Source organism: Pseudochaenichthys georgianus, chromosome 18 (genome assembly GCF_902827115.2).
Source record: "Pseudochaenichthys georgianus chromosome 18, fPseGeo1.2, whole genome shotgun sequence".
Taxonomy (NCBI): Eukaryota; Metazoa; Chordata; class Actinopteri; order Perciformes; family Channichthyidae; genus Pseudochaenichthys; species Pseudochaenichthys georgianus.
The window spans coordinates 6,668,099-6,684,054 of record NC_047520.1 but is presented as its reverse complement, the minus strand read 5'-3'; the positions used below and the strand labels follow the sequence as shown (position 1 = coordinate 6,684,054).

Genomic DNA, 15,956 nt, shown 5'->3' with positions numbered 1-15,956 from the left:
GAGATGCATTACTCAGCTACACTTGTGCCCTCTCATAATGCTGGAAAGGCAGAGAAAGACAGACAGTGGGAAACCCTCTGGATGTGTTCATTAACAACATGACAACGTCTTTTAAGGATTCCATGGTTTGAGGGAACTACTTTACTTTTAAATGTGAAATTGAGTTTTGTGACAATTGCTCAATTTTGGAAATAAATAAAAACGAATATATTTATATAAATATAAGAAGTTAAAGTAAGAATAACCAATAAAACAAGCAAAACTATTTAATAAACAATTTGATTGTGTTAGTTGTTTCTGTTTTTCTACTTCTATAAAGAAGCGTTTTCCAGCTTACATTGTGACCATCTTCTCATCTCCTGCATTTCCCAAAAAACTACAATGTTATTTGAAACACAACAAGCATCAATGGACACGCGCACGAATATGTGTATTATTTAAAACATTTTGGTTTGGTTGAAGACAAGATTTTACTTACATTTGAAATCAATGACTTATGAAAGTTTCTGATTACCCGAATACATTTGTCAGAATAGAACATGCTTACATTCATTATATATTAAGCAACATGGTAACAGATTGTGAAGATGAGGTGTTTTGAAAGATGAGCCCACTTTCACATACATGTCTAAATGAAGCCAACAGACAATAAACTGGTTTACACATTTCTGAAGTTTAGGAACACAGTTTAGGGGGCTAACTAGTTAATGCACAATAATTGGAATAATGATCATATAAAAAATAAATATTCTTTGTTATTGCAAATAGGCTTAGGCACATTTCTTCACTTCACTATTCTACTTTATGAAACTATTTTACTACATTACGGAGAGAAATATTGTTCTTAATGCACATGATGGATTTAGTTAGTTTTGTTAATATATAAAAAATATAAATTAACTAATAAATAACGATGCTAAGGTTATTAGCCCTACAACAGCTGCAATATGAAAGCAATGTTTACATTAATAATCCAGTAAGATATGTGATTGTTAAATGGATTTGCATTTTGAAGACTTTTACTTTTGGAACTTGGCTTTATTTTTAATTTTGTATTTATTCTTGACAGAGTATTTTTACACTGCTACTTCTTCCACCTCTGCTGAAGCAGTGCTATACACAATTTGTAGTTAAACAATGAAAAGTAAAATATTGCTGTTAACTACTTTATGTCAATAACAAACAGGCCTTCAGGAATATTTCACAAGGCGAGTTTGTGCGCTATAAAACGAGTAATGCAACCTGGAGCCACTATTTTAATGTTTAAAAAATATTATAAGGTTTAAAAAAGTCATACCACTTCAGGGGAAAAATCTAAACTTTGAATTAGTTGATGGCAATGCAAAATAGCAACAAATAATTACAAGTAAATAATAATAACCTAAATGTACGATAAAAAGAAACACAATCAATAATCAATAAGGAAGTAGATTTGAGTCTTTAGTCCGAATATAATTCAGCTCGAGTCAACACACGTTGGTAAAATTGCAAATATTACACCTTTTTATTGTAAAATTCATCATAATATAGTAACAGTGTAACAGTCTGAAAACAAACGATAAGAGTTCATTCAAAAGATAAGGCCATATAGATACAAATTAAATTGTTCCACATAAACTACTTAAGGGTTTAAACCATAAGATAATGAAAATAAAATATATATTATTGCAGATTTATGAAGTGGATGAAACATTAACATACATTCATTCAGATGACATTACTGCTCGAAATAAAACTGGCCATAAAACTGCATGCACATTTTTCTGAAGATAAACGTCCTAAGCATTGAAATATAATAATAATAATAATAATAATAATAATATTTAATTTGGAGGAGGACAAAAAGTGGCACATGCATGTCTTGGATTAATGGGAGATTTTTTTATGAAGTAAAAACAAAAAAAGGGCAAGTCCAAAAGACAAAACAGGAGACAATATGCCCAAATGTCCACACACTGTCTTGAGATTCCAAACAGAGACACGGCCTCAGTCTGCATCGAACAGGCCATAATATTTGCCAGTGCTGGAGAAGTAGATGTAAGGCGCGGCGGCTGCAGTGGGGTACATGACGGGGAAATGCATGGGTAACAAGCATCCTCCCAGCAGGCTGCTGCTGTCTTTGTAAAAAGTGGGTAATTGCACATTTTTGCCCGCGTCTGAGAGCTGAGACCCCTCCATGTCCGTGCAGGAGACCTGTCTCTTCAGCTTGTTGCGGCGGTTCTGGAACCAGATCTTCACCTGAGTCTCTGTGAGCTGCAGCGAGCTGGCGAGGCACGCTCTCTCCGAGCTGCTCAGATACCGCTTCATGTCGAAAGTGGCCTCCAGCTGGAAGATCTGTCTCTTGGAGAAGATGGTGCGAGTTTTCTTCTTCACCATGCCTTTAGAGTCCCCTGGGCCTTCCTGCTCGGACGCGTCCTCGGCGCTGTGCTCACTGTGCGCCCCGGGACAGGAGCCAGATGTCAGCGGCGGGCTATCCTCCCCGCGGTCCGCGCGCTGCACCCTGGGCTTCACTGCCGCTGTGAATGAAGCGACAAAACGAGCTTTGATGCAGCGGGAAATGCAAACTTACGCGCTACTTTTTTGCGAAGAAACTGCTCAATAATGACTGTAGCATGATTATTAACTATAAAAACATCACCTCTGGTCTGGGTTATACGCCCTACAGTTTCAAAACAATAATTTAAATGAGTCTCTTTGGTGTGGATCCAGCTTTATGTGTGTGCACAACAGCTTCATCAGCCTACACAGTCTACTCTTTCTACATTCCTTCCAAAATGTATTAGTGATTGAAATTAAAATACGGGAGAGGCTTAACATTACATTTAGCTGACGCCTTAATAAAGAGAATACACTCAAATGCATTCAACTGAAGAAACAAACAAGCAAGTGCTATAGCGATACATAAACAAACCAATAGCAAGTTCTACATAATATCAGATTTCTTCTTTTGTATTGGCCATTGTGCATTCGATACTTCCATATACTTATTACTGATTTATTTCTATAAATTCCCAGTTACCTGTCTCTTCTGAGCCGCTGCCGTGCCTCTTCCGGACGTCCCACGGGTCCTCACACCGCGCCCGTAAATCCTCCTTACATCCAGTGTCCCCCCGCTCCTTGGTCCCGGCACTGTCCCCCCTGTCCCGCTGCTTCAGGTTCAGGATGTTGTCGATGGTGAAGGTCAAAGAAGCGCTCCGGCTCGGGGCATCCTCTTTGCTCATGTTCCTGGGCATTTCATCCGCTCCTCCGAGATTCCCGAAACACCGACGTCTCCGGACGCTCCGAGCACCATTGCGCCTCGGCTGCGAATAGCGCGCGCAGAGGAGCGAGTTGCGACGTTCTTCAGCGACCCGGAAGACTGCGGTTTAGCAGCTCCTGATTGGTGAGGGTGTGGGGCAGATGAGGGCGGGATGCAGACGTACGCTTGGCTGCCATACTGTGGCTTTAAAACCCCTTTATATCGTAGAAACGCTTTCTTCCTGGCTCCATGCACCATAATACTGACTCAGACTAACATTTGCACAGTTCCTTGTGAAGTCCACTTGACTTAGGGTTGTGAGAACTTTGCGGTTCCATGACATCCAATTTATTTAGCCATATTTACATCACAGTTTAACAACTTTTTACATGGCTTTGAGAATGTAATGCCCTAAAAGATGGGGTCAAGCTTTAAAACATATTCCTTTTTCTCACTTTGACAGCCTGACATTTTTAATCCAACATCTGAATTTGTCCTAATCCCTTTTTTTTTTATTTGGCCTTCATTGTTAAATTTATACAACCTGATTTTTAGTAGTGGAAAAAAAAGGACAGGAAACAATCCAAGTTACCAATTGGCCTTGCCCAAAAAAAACACCAAACAATTTGTGCATATATTTGTATTCACATGTGAACATATCAGTGTACAAAAGTCTGTATTAAAATCCTCTTAAATAAAAAATAATCTCAAAGAATATTGCTAACAACGTACCCATGCTCACAGCTATCAAAAGTCACAAACACCAAACTCCTTTGCATAAATGATCTAGTCTCTACAGTTTATTTGATCAAACCGAGAACACAGTGCATAATACTCCCATAGTGTATGGGGTCAGTAAGATTCAGAGCTTGTGAAAACATGTTCAGAAAGAATCATAACGTGGTTGTTTATAACCTTTTATAAACCTGTGACAAAAACTGCATGAAACCAGGAGAACAGCTTAAAAGTAGAAGCTAAAGGAAATGTTAACCCTAAATTTGTCTGTAAACGCAGGGAAAACATTTATACTCGTATACCTTAAAGGTGCAGGCTACGATTCTAGAGGAAGATTGATGATATTCTGAAACAAATACTTGAATAAATGCACCCCTCCTATCATTGGAGATCAGAAACCACTGCCTTTCCCTCCTGGAAAAGTTTTGTGTAGCTCTGATTGAAAAAGTAGTTTGATTGCCATTTACAAAGCCAGAGCTGTGTATGAACAAAATGTTCACGCAGAATACACGTCTAACTCGTTTTCACAGTTTCATCAAATATTTGTCAAATTCAGTTTTCATGGTCTTGAGCATTGATCAAATTTGTGAGCTCATTCCTATTTTTGCAACCATTTTTTTCAACTATTGCAAATTTCACCCAGCATCTGGAGGAAACGTTGTATAGGTTTACAAAGACTTATACATGCCAAAAGCTTGTTTCACAAACTCAATCGTATTGACCCTTATTAGATCCCATAGATATGGTTCTTCAATACAATTTCTGTGAAAAATAATAAAAATAGAGCAATACATAAAACCTATGAACCTGGTGTGAGATGTCCTCTATAAAATACATGACTGTGGGCACCTTTAAACCTCAATTATTGTCCCTACACTTTATATTCCAAAGGTACTTGTTTAGCAGTAGCATTTGTTATAAATAAATTGGAATGCATAAATTGATCATCTAACTCAACAGGATCAGAAACAGAACTAAAAGTAATACTTTTGCAGAAACATTGGGCCCAAAAGAGTCAAAAGTCTTCTCCGTCTCTTTCTTAAAGTCACCTCAGTCCTGTCATCTGCGTCGTTAGGAACGACACCGGATGGCTGAAGTGGGAAGTCAATGGATAGTGGATAGAACTGGAGAAGCCGACCATCTGTGGCGTCTCGCGATACAACACGGGAACTCTGACGACCCTCTGGCCGGCGTAGGGGAGGGCAGCACTGCTAGCCTCCATGTCGGCTGCTATCAGCCTCTTCCACTTATTCCTGCGGTTCTGGAACCAGATCTTCACCTGGGTCTCGGTGAGCTGCAGCGAGACGGCTAGCCCGGCACGCTCCGAGCTGCTCAGGTAGCGCTTCATGTCGAAAGTGGACTCGAGCTGGAACACCTGACACCGGCTGAACACGGTGCGGGTCTTCTTCTTTCGTGGCACTTTTTGGTCACCTGCGAGGAAGCAGAAGAAGGGTTACTAAATGTAACTGGTTACAACTACGCTAACAGTGCAGTGTTATTGAAAATGGTGAATGGATAATATCATCTGCCAGATATATCAATATTGGTATTTAGTGATAACGTTTTAAATGCAACATTTCTTTTGAATGACATACACCCCTGCGACCTAATATAACACTTGTGTTGCCCCTTGGTGCTGATATCCTCAGCCAAGAAAAATATTCAAATACACCAACATTTAGAAACTACAAACAGTGGCGCCAGCAGGGGGGGGCCAGGGGGGCCATGGCCACCCTGATATATTTGTTGGCCCCCCCACTGCCCCCCCCCACTGCCCCCCCCCACCACACACACCGCCTCGCCAGTCACGTATGTGTAGTAGTTTATCTGATATTTAACAACAAATACACAGCCAGCGAGTCGCTTGATTTGAGCTTCCAACACTCATACTGCAGCCCCTCCCTCTCCCTCTGCTACCATGGTAACACTCTGATACTCGGCGCATCACTCTGAGATTCGCACAGACAGCAGCAGGTTGCAGCAAAACGTTTCTTTCTACTGACTTTTCTACTGACTTGACACAAATCCACCAGACTTCTAGAAGGTAAGTCATATACGTTTGTTGCCTGTTAAGCCCCACAACACTTTAGGCTTTAGTGTGTTAGCTTTAAGTAGCAGAAAACAGAGATATGCTTACCTTTAGCTGTTATTCTGATCGAAATGTGTGTTCAATGGCATTAAAACGAGAAACGCTGGAAGACCTGGAAAACAGGCTCGGGGCTCAGTAAAGGCTGGCTTGACTTCAGGTATAATTCGTCTGTAAACACACTTTGGCGGCTATCCTAGTTAGCGTTAGTTTAGCTTGCTAAATTACTCTCACCACAGTGAGTGCCTCATCTAAAAAAATAGAAATATCACCTATTTTCTGTCTAATACTAAAAGGTGGTGTTTTGTATCATTTATAATGTTTTAAATTTGCTATAAAGGTCAATAATAGATGGTGTTTTTGTGTTCAATCACAGTATGTATTTACCATTTTATACCCCTTGTGTTTTTGGGTCCTGTTGAAATAAAAATGTTTTAAAACTAGATTTAATAAAGTCATGTCAATCATCTTTGATCCCAGTGGGACACAAACAGCTTTGTTCTAAAACTATTTATAACCTAGAGACAGAATGTAACTGAAGAACATGTTGTGTTGCTTTGTGTATTGTATGTGTTGAGAATGCTGAACATTTTGTGCCTTACAATAAAGGAACTTATTTAAATTAAGCTGTATTTGTCTTTTTAAAAGGAAAGAACAACTAGCATATATAAAAAACAAAACAATAAATCACCAACACATGTATACATAACACACAACAAGGTTCTTTTAAATGTTGTTTGAAGTAAAATGTTAACTATCCGTATTATATTCACTTCAGATGAATAGTATCAGAAAATGTAAAATAAGAAACCAAAGTATATCAGTAGGTGATTCTCTTTGCCATTGTTTTCATCTAGTCTATACTTTTACAACAATTACATTCTTGGTTTTGGTGGGCCACCCCAACATTTTCAGTGGCCCCATTTGGCCACCCCTATGATACATTTCTGGAGGCGCCACTGACTACAAAACCAAAATATTTTTGGTCTTCCAGAAATGATGGACAATACTAACAATCCCCAACGTTAGCGCATGCGTAGTAGTGACGAATGCCCTATAAAGTGGATTACTTTTTTTAAAGGGGTCCGTTACAACCTGTGATTCGGCCTCACCTGTATCACAGCTGTCTTCTCGGGAGAAGCAGGAGGACCGCGCATCGTCGTCCTCTCTTTCCTCCGTCAAACTGTAGTCCCCCTTCTCCCCCGGCTCCTCGCTCTCCTCCCGCCCTGTTAAAGTTGGGGGATCCCGGTCGCTTGTTGGCACAGCGTCTGTGTGTTCGTCCTTGTGCGATGGACCTACGGGCAGTGAGGAAACATAATTAAATCCTGCCCAGTATTCAAGCTTCATTTCGCTCCTGTCCAATAGCAAGACATTATCTGACATGTTTTTGCACTAAATGTGCCCATTCATGCGGTTCCAACATTATAAATAAGCATCACATATCCGCTGCAGGTCTATTTAGAGAGCATCAGAGTGAGAGTGTTGTGTCGATGCCAAACACTTTTGGCTCGCGCTCGGTTTATAATTGGGGAGTTTAGGGTGTTTTACCCACCGAGTCACTAAAACGTGCCACAGCCCATGTGTCATGGCCTCTTGTGACCTGTTAAATAACCGGCTGTTTTTGTTAAAGTGCTGCTAGACATGATTTCAAACTTTTACTCACGTAATTCAAAGTTCGTGTGTTTTTATACGGACAAAATGTGCCATTGCAAGTGGTTCGTGTTTGGTACAGTGAGGATAACTGCTGTCACGACCGTTTTTAATCATGTTCCAACCCTTTAAAGCAGATATGAGCCCGAATTAACTATAAGAGCTGTTATTTACTCTTTCCACAACATGTGTTATTCCCGTACTTTTTATTAGCAGATCAGGACATACCAATGCGAATATTATTGGATGCACTTACTTCTTGAGCTGCCATACGCTGTGTTTGGTGATGTCCCGCTCCCGGTTAACACTCCTCTCTCATCCAGACGTTTCGTTTCCAGTCCCGGACAGATCACCGGGCTGCGGGCGGTTACTTTCAATCTCTCGGTCGCCACCCTCTCCTCGGACGAAGCCGCTCTGTATGCAGTCCCCAGCAAATTCTCAATGTAAAATGAGCAACCTCTGGACGCAGGACCCAGCTTGGATCTCGGCGATTTATTATCTAGCATGTTTACTTGTCCGTCCTTCCTCACAGTCTTGAAATCCGAAGCAAAACGCTGTTTCTGATTTATAAAATCATTCCACGGTATGTGTTGTTCCCAGCCAGGAGTGTCTTCTGCTCCGCGTAAACCATCCCGACGCGACCCATGAGAGCACAGAGAGCTCAAGCCTCCGCTGTCAGAGAGACATAAGTATCGTCCTGGAGAGACGAGGAATTACTCCAGAAGAAAAACCCGAGACTGTCTCGCTCCTCGCAGCCTCTGTGTGATCGTCTGCCTGCAGGGAGCAGAGATGCTGTATTTAGGTCAATTAGGGAGCAACCCAAAGCAGAGATGCAGTGTTGTCCTCAGGGCTGGAGATGGAGAGCTCCATGAAGAATGGCACAGTACCGCCTATTGGTTACAACTGTGCATGCACATTTAAGGTTTACTATGCACCCGGTTAATCTCTTAATCTCCCAATACTCCCTAGTGGGGTTGCAACACACATATTCGTCCATTATTATTATTATTATTATTATTTGTTCTAATATTACACTTGCTTGATTAATCATTACTATATTCCTGACTATATTAATAATTCACGTGTTGTTGGTTATTTACGGGAAATGTTCCAGAGACGTTTTTTCGATCGTATAGAACTAAATCAAGATGAGGAAAATAAGCATGCAACACTTCATTTTCATGTTTACTTGAAAAGCATAGACACAAAAACAGTGTGAGACCCTCGAAATGTTCAAATATATAAAAACAAGTATGAAGGTATAAAACTGTAATAAACTTAAATACCTTAATAAATAGCAGATATAGTTGTTTTTTGTGAAGTTTGGACAAGAAAGAGAAATTGAACTGGTTAACGTCCATCACATTTTAAACCTTTATTTATTGGCTGTTATGTTGGCTGTTGTGTCCAAAAGCTATTTTGTGTGATTAATTGTAAGCTTGGTTATCGACAGGTCTAAAAATGCACTGTATATTTAAGCACTGATCTAATATCTGCATCTTATATGCCTTGAATTATTTTTAAATAATTATATATCCTTGAAGATCCCTTAATGACATACAGAGACATATACAAATACGAATTATTATTATTATTGTTAACAATATAAACATTTTCAGCAAAAGCGTAAATTACATTCACTTTTGCTAACTGAAAGAAATCCGGTATTGATGAATATGCACAATTTCGCTTGAAGACAAAAAATGTCGTCTATACTTCAATAAAAAGTTAGTGATCGTTGTACATATCTGAGGTTAAAATGTCCACACCCTAATTTCTAAAGTGTATACTGGACCATATTTGGCTACAAAACATTTGTGACGTCACAAATTAAGCTCATGCAGGACCAACAATCCTATTTAGCAGAGAAAACATCGTCCTTCAGCGGATGAATGCGAAATATAAAAGTGACGTAAAGACAAGAACAACAGTGTTGAGCGAAAATGGATGGGTGGTTGAACTTCATCTCTTGCACAAACACTGTACAAATCTGACGAAATACCTAAAGTCCACAAAATGATTCATGCTATGAGTGAGTTGTTTGTTTTGCAAACTTGCATTTCCAAATGGACCACTATATCCGCAGGCAACAACAGTGTTGACACCATGTTGCTCATGGAGCTGCGAACATGTTAATCTTCCCTGCAGCTTAAAGCACCAGCCAGTGTAGCCCCAACAACAGGCCCTGAGCACCGTCTCACTTTCACACCGACCGAGGCTTTCACCCTGGTTAGGAAGCCTTTATACAGCCTAACATGAACACTGAAGTGGAGCTCACCAACTTTTTTTGGAAAGAAGCTATGCCACCTTAAGTGTCCGTAGATGGGCTGACAGTGGGCTCCAGCTTGAATTAATCAATGCTGAAGGTGGAGAATGTTTAGTCAGCTTCGAAGCTGTGAACGGCGGAGTAAAACACCACCTCGTTTGGAGTTGTAATAGGATTTAAACACTATGAAAAGCTTACTTTCATCTGTAAGTAGCCCTGAACAAACGCTCAGAACATTCCAGGCTGCAGTTTTCAGGCTGCATGTTGCTTAAACTTTATTGAACCTAACTTTTCTATTTATTTTTGCAACGAAAAAATCCTAAAACACAGGAATATAAATGAAAAAACCTGAAAGATTAAAGTGGTAATCAAGTGTATGAAATCCCTGACCAGCCATCAGTGAAGCGAGGCAGAGAACAACAAACAGTCTGTTTTCTCAGGAGTTAGTGGCACAATTATTCTCCATTGTGCCACTAACTTGACTTTCTATAAGCCTCTTTCGCAAGTAATAGCCTACCAACCTAATACTCTGGAGTGTAACACCTCCTCAGACATTTTACACGAAACCTTGTAAGTGATTAAACGTATTATTCAACCTGCCTTATGTAAACGGATTATTATGTCACTAAGCGTGCTGCATAGTTTTTTATTTTGTATTCAGAAGAAAGGTCAAGAGTATTGTAGAAAGGTTATAAAAGGAAGCGGTTGCATAACTCTTAATTCTAATCGGATGTTAATGTTTGCTGATTTGAAGCAGTTTTTGGTTAAAGTTGAAAGAAAAATGTTTGCTTTTTAATTGAAAACATTCAGTAACATTTTTTATTTTAAATGGAAAAAAAAAACAGGTTATGAAGCACATGTTTGTGTTAAGTGACAATGGTTTCTGTTGCGTAACAATTAAGTAAAATATCTCCAGTTTTTATTAAGCGTTGAACACTAAAAAATGCTAAAGATATCCGTCTACTTAGGTTAGAGTTTATCAGATTTAATTGACAGTGAGCAAACAACCTCAGATTGTCTCAGATTCTAATTCTAATGTTGTTGAATCCTGATTGGTGCATGGAAGTATGTGACATTACATTATCCCCAAATGAAGCCTCGCCCTCTTAAACCAGTAATGGAAAGCACACAGAAAAAACAAATGAGTTAGATAACCAAAACGTACATAACTTTAGCTTAAAAGTGTGTGTTTGTGAAGGAACCATCCCTCATAGTGCTGAGGCTAAAGGAGAAAATATATTTTCGGGGCCTTTAAAATAAATATGCAACTACTTATCAAAGGTATTATTGAATGTTTTTCTCCTTAATCCTTTTTAGAGACTTGAGACCTTCTACTATTTAAATTTAAAAACAAAATGGAGTCTTCTTCTTTCCTCACGTCATCTTCCAGAATTATGTTATGACCCTCATGGTGGACTCCGACCCTTAGGTTGTGAACCCCTTGTTTGAAATTGTCCAGATGTGATATCAAGCCATGTTGACTTCTTTTTTCCTATATTTAGATGTTGGTCAAAAACGATTAGATATCTTGTTTCTGATGAAGTTCAGAACTAATTTAAATGATTTAAGTGCACAGTAATTTGACTGTGGTTCTTCTATCGGGCTTTAGAGGAACTATTGCGTTTTATTATATACTTATTGGTGAGCAGTTCATACAGAGACGCGGCATATAAAAGAGATTTAATCAAAGACAACAATTGCTTGAAATCTCCTCACCTTAATATGTAACTACTTTGTGGGCTTTTAAATATTGTAGAAGGACGCATTTTGAAGATGTTTGCAAGCAGTTGAGGTATTATTATAGATGCAGGATTATGGCAAAATGTGCGTTTTGCTGTTTTTTTCCCAACAGTCTTTCCCCAACTATAATTCAGGCGGACATGTTTTTGTGCCACTAGGTAGAAAGCTAGAAACCATCTCATGCCACACAAACCAAACACTTCATCTCTGTCTGGCCTCAGTGGGTGGCACAGAGGCATGTTCAGGGTCTCCTGATTAATGATGGCACTGCGGCTTCACATGTACATATGATGCAATGAAGAACTTAACCTCAACATTACATGCTCCATGAACACCCAGAACTCTTTTTCTATACTTATTGTTACAAAATAATGCACTTTTTTTTTTTTAAAGAAAAATTCACAAGAAAGGAAATCCATAAACAGAAATCTAATTTGGATACAAATTTATTCCTACTGCGTTAAGAATGATTTGACTCTTAATTGCAATGGAGAAAGTAGTTCCGAGGTAGCAATCCAACAGTGTAGAAATAGTACATAATACGTCCATCATTAACACATACATTTGCAAAATGCACTTCAAGTATCAAAAGTAATATTTAGATGCTGGTTGACATGCAACTATTTTACATATTTCATATATGCCAAGCTAATTATGTCATGCATGTTAAATCCTAATTTGTAAAATATGTTTTATCTAATAATAATGTAGTTAAAGAATAATGTGAGTCCAAGAACCTCAAAATGCATGTTTCTTAAGTACAAAACTGACAATTTGACTTTTATTTTTACATTTCTTCAACCAGATAAAATGGTTGATTAAACAATAATCCGACAGTCCTTTTAAAAGCAACAATTCTCTTGTGGATTACTTTGATTTCTTGACAACGGCTCATCCAAAACATATGCATAATGAATCTAATTCATGTTATTGTAATGCAGTATCATTAAATAACATTATAAGCTTGTCGTCGTGCAGGATGAGACTCCCTGCATTAATACTCTGCTGCTGAGGGAATGCTCCAAATCATTACTGGCACTATAATGGGCCTCTGTGGCGATGCAAGCTGTTGAGGTGAAAGCCAGGGCCGACAATGCGATAGTGTATATGAGGTCAGCGAGGGCCAGACATCTTAGGTCGGCCTTAACAGAGGCGGTCAACCAGAAGGCCCCTTTATGCCACATCAAGCGTGGAGCTATTGACGGATCTGTCTGATTTCCAGCTCTCTTGCAACCCCTGCTCACCATCCTTGTGGTTTTATTTCACCAGCAGTCTCTCTTTATTTCTCCAACTCAACAGGCTGGATGTGTTCCCATCAGATGAGGTTTTAAGCACGCTGTTTTCTTGGCACTTTGTGTCAAATAGGTCACTGTTGACCCTGTGTGAAAACAGACCTCCAGGTCTGTCACTCACCAGAAATGCTTCTTAATCTGCGTTTCATACCTGCTCAGAAACTCCAAAAAGAGCGCTCCACATTACAAGCATCGAAACTGACACATACTTTTCCTGCTTAATCCCTATTAGCCCTCACCTTACTGCACCCCGAGCCCAATTCATCGGGACAAAGCAAAAAGGCATTCTGGGAGCTGTTTGGTTTATTGCAAAAGCCCCCTGCAGCCTCTCACTAAAATAATAACCTTGTTGTCTTTCTCTTCTCTTTTAGTTTGAGTTTTTATCTCTCCAGCCTCCAAAGAAAGCACACTATTATTTGCTGGGAATAAACTATTAATACCTGTTTGTTTAACCCTTGGATGGCAAATTAACCCCTGTTAGAGCCACCTTGTCAGCTCAACACAAAGGAGGAAAAGGCTTGATATTTTAAACACATTACGTCCTAATGCTGCACATCCCCACCCCCTTCTTGGCTTTTCAAAGGGTAGAGAACATTTACTCTTTTACCAGCTAAAAACCTTCAGAAAAACACTTCAATTTAATAGAGAAATATAGGTTTTTTTCATTGTTTTCATGCACTAATTTGCCATCTTGTTTCCTTTATCGTCAGGAAAAGTGCTTTTATAGGATTGACCAATCTCAGGCTGTTTCCCATGTGTGTTACAGTGATCAAGGTAATGACAGGAGAACATACCTACACGGGAAACATGTTGTATCCCTGTGGATGTGAACGAAGGAGCACTTCTGATGGATTACAGGCTTATGGGACATCAGATCAATGAGAAAACATCAGCTCCCCTCTAATACCACTAATGTCTTTGGCTGTGCCAGGAACCCGGGTCAAATGTTAACGCAGAACTTGATTCTTGGGATGGTTTAAACTTTAAAATAATTGAAGGACGGCTCGAACTTTTAAGGCTTTTAGGAATGTCTTATTACAGAAACTTTTTTCTTGACCCTTCTATGGTGTGTCCCGAGCACACTCTATCCGACCCCGAGGTTCAGATCGTTTTCACATGAAGACTTAAGGAAATATGGGCTTCCAGCCGAAGACGCTCCCATAGAGGAATCGCGTGAGAAAGAAGTACACTCAAGGTAGCAGCTGACTGCCGTGGAGAGTGCACTGCCCCCCGAGGTCAAAGCACTTCTGTCATATTAGCTTATACGCAGGGTCCATATTTTTCAATAAATCATGCTCCTGAAGGGTAGCTGGAAGCACACGGCTATTAGCCGCAGTGAGGCCTGCCTGTGGGCTTCCTCCTGCTGCTGTGCTACACCTAATGAGGAAGGGTCTCATTTCCAGATTAGAAAACAAGTATCATCAACTTCCAACGCTTTGATTTAATCCTCAATAACATTTTATAAAAGTTGAAATCTACTGAAAGAGATTGCATGTTTTTAATCCTTTTTATTGAGCAAAACTCCAAAGTAAGAAAAGGGTTTGATTTAAAGAAAAAATATGTATTAATGTTTACGTTAACTTTTGAATAGGACGGTAACTATAAGTACATTTAATGTGTAAGTTACAATTAATTTACTTGATGGTAGGCTACTTATAGTATAGAAATATTGTATGTTTCATTTCTACCTTTTTTTTACAGCTTCACTTATCTTGAAAATGTATTTGTATAATACACAATTAAATAAAGTCTAAGAAGTAAAAGAAAAGCCTTCACTGCTATCACAAATATGTTAATCAATTATTATAATCCTATAATAAAACAAATATTGTGGTATACGTTTACGTTTTGATGCTAATAGTAATAGTGTACTTAGAGTATTTCCACTCTGTTGTAGGCTACTCTACTTGAACTGAAGTCAAACATTTGAGTACTCGGAAACGTATACGTTTTCCCCGTCCCCTTTCGTTGCCCCTGAAGACATTAACAGAAATCTGCTATATGTCCACTTCTTGTCTTTTATTAGAATGAGGGTCGATATGAAGTCCCCTCGTAGTCTGGGGGCCATCTGATCTGATTAAACATACATGCAGAGGGGAGGGCGGATGAGAGTCCACTTTAATGTCTGCCTGCAGGACACATCAGTGTTTTCACTCCTCTAGTCACGCGAGTCCTCCGCTCTTCCCGCAGCTCCGTAATCTCCGGGTTTCGTTTCGGTCCGTAAAAGCATCTTTTTATTTGTGTAAATCCTTACTCGCGACATTTTTGCAGTTTGAAGGCCTACAATGTACAAAGTATAAAAAGTTTGGAGCCGACATGTTTACTCGAATGTATAATTAATGGAATATTTAGATGATATATATTAATATATAAATAGGCTACGCGTAATTACTGCTATTGGCTGAAAGGCCTACGTTAAAGTAGATGTATAACCTCTAATCTTCAAACAACGAATTTAAAGTTTTTGGGAAGAGTATTCTGCTTTTTCTTTTTAAATTGTTTTAGCCTGTTTACGTTTTTTTTTTTTTTTACCCAGTTCGTTTGTTAGGAATAACATCCATTTTCGATTACTCTTTAAATACGTTGAACGTATACGTTGTTTAGGCTTTACGTTCATTTAAAACAACTTGTAATGTGTTTCAAACTTGAATTTTTGGCTACAGCTTAAAGAAGACATAGCCTACATATTTCTACTTGAGGCAAAGAAGCCCTACCTAAATATTGTCATTACTGTTTCCAGATTTCCTTTCCAAACTTTAGATAGCCTATGCTCTCCGTGTAAAACGTTAAAATGACGAGTGTACCGTGGAGATGAATCCCGTTAAAATAGCAAATAAACTGAAACAGATTAACTTTTAAATGTGACAAAGAAAATAACCACTTATAAATGACACTGTTTGTGATTTACACTTTTGGGGAAACACGTTACGGTAATGGATTTTTGCTTTG

The 15,956-nt window shown here is 39.0% G+C and overlaps 2 protein-coding genes across 2 annotated transcripts; both read right to left on the bottom strand.

Annotated features, from left to right (window-relative positions):
• Positions 1 to 1,986: 1,986 nt before the first annotated feature.
• On the bottom strand, positions 1,987 to 3,974 carry LOC117464047 (homeobox protein HMX2-like). The gene is made up of 3 exons (XM_034106575.1): positions 3,971 to 3,974; positions 3,020 to 3,358; positions 1,987 to 2,516 (listed from the first exon to the last, which is right to left on the bottom strand). The coding sequence occupies exons 1-3, from the start codon at positions 3,972 to 3,974 to the stop codon at positions 1,987 to 1,989; spliced, it is 873 nt and encodes a 290-aa protein (XP_033962466.1).
• A 1,032-nt stretch (positions 3,975 to 5,006) lies between these two features.
• Positions 5,007 to 8,215, bottom strand: LOC117463385 (homeobox protein HMX1-like). The gene is made up of 3 exons (XM_034105608.1): positions 7,966 to 8,215; positions 7,172 to 7,354; positions 5,007 to 5,404 (listed from the first exon to the last, which is right to left on the bottom strand). Exons 1-3 carry the CDS (start codon positions 8,213 to 8,215, stop codon positions 5,019 to 5,021), a joined length of 819 nt encoding a protein of 272 aa, XP_033961499.1. The 3' UTR covers positions 5,007 to 5,018.
• Between the last annotated feature and the right edge of the window lie 7,741 nt (positions 8,216 to 15,956).

What these genes read in the sequence shown, in the direction of transcription:
- LOC117464047 (XM_034106575.1), bottom strand. An exon ending in CAGCGGCTCAGAAGAGACAG is followed by an intron (nt 2,517 to 3,019) that starts GTAACTGGGAAT and finishes CTTCATTCACAG; the next exon opens with CGGCAGTGAAGCCCAGGGTG.
- LOC117463385 (XM_034105608.1), bottom strand. Translation starts at nt 8,215, where the DNA reads ATGCTAGATAATAAATCGCCGAGATCCAAGCTGGGTCCTGCGTCCAGA. An exon ending in AGCGTATGGCAGCTCAAGAA is followed by an intron (nt 7,355 to 7,965) that starts GTAAGTGCATCC and finishes CACTGCCCGTAG; the next exon opens with GTCCATCGCACAAGGACGAA. An exon ending in AGAAGACAGCTGTGATACAG is followed by an intron (nt 5,405 to 7,171) that starts GTGAGGCCGAAT and finishes GCTTCCTCGCAG; the next exon opens with GTGACCAAAAAGTGCCACGA.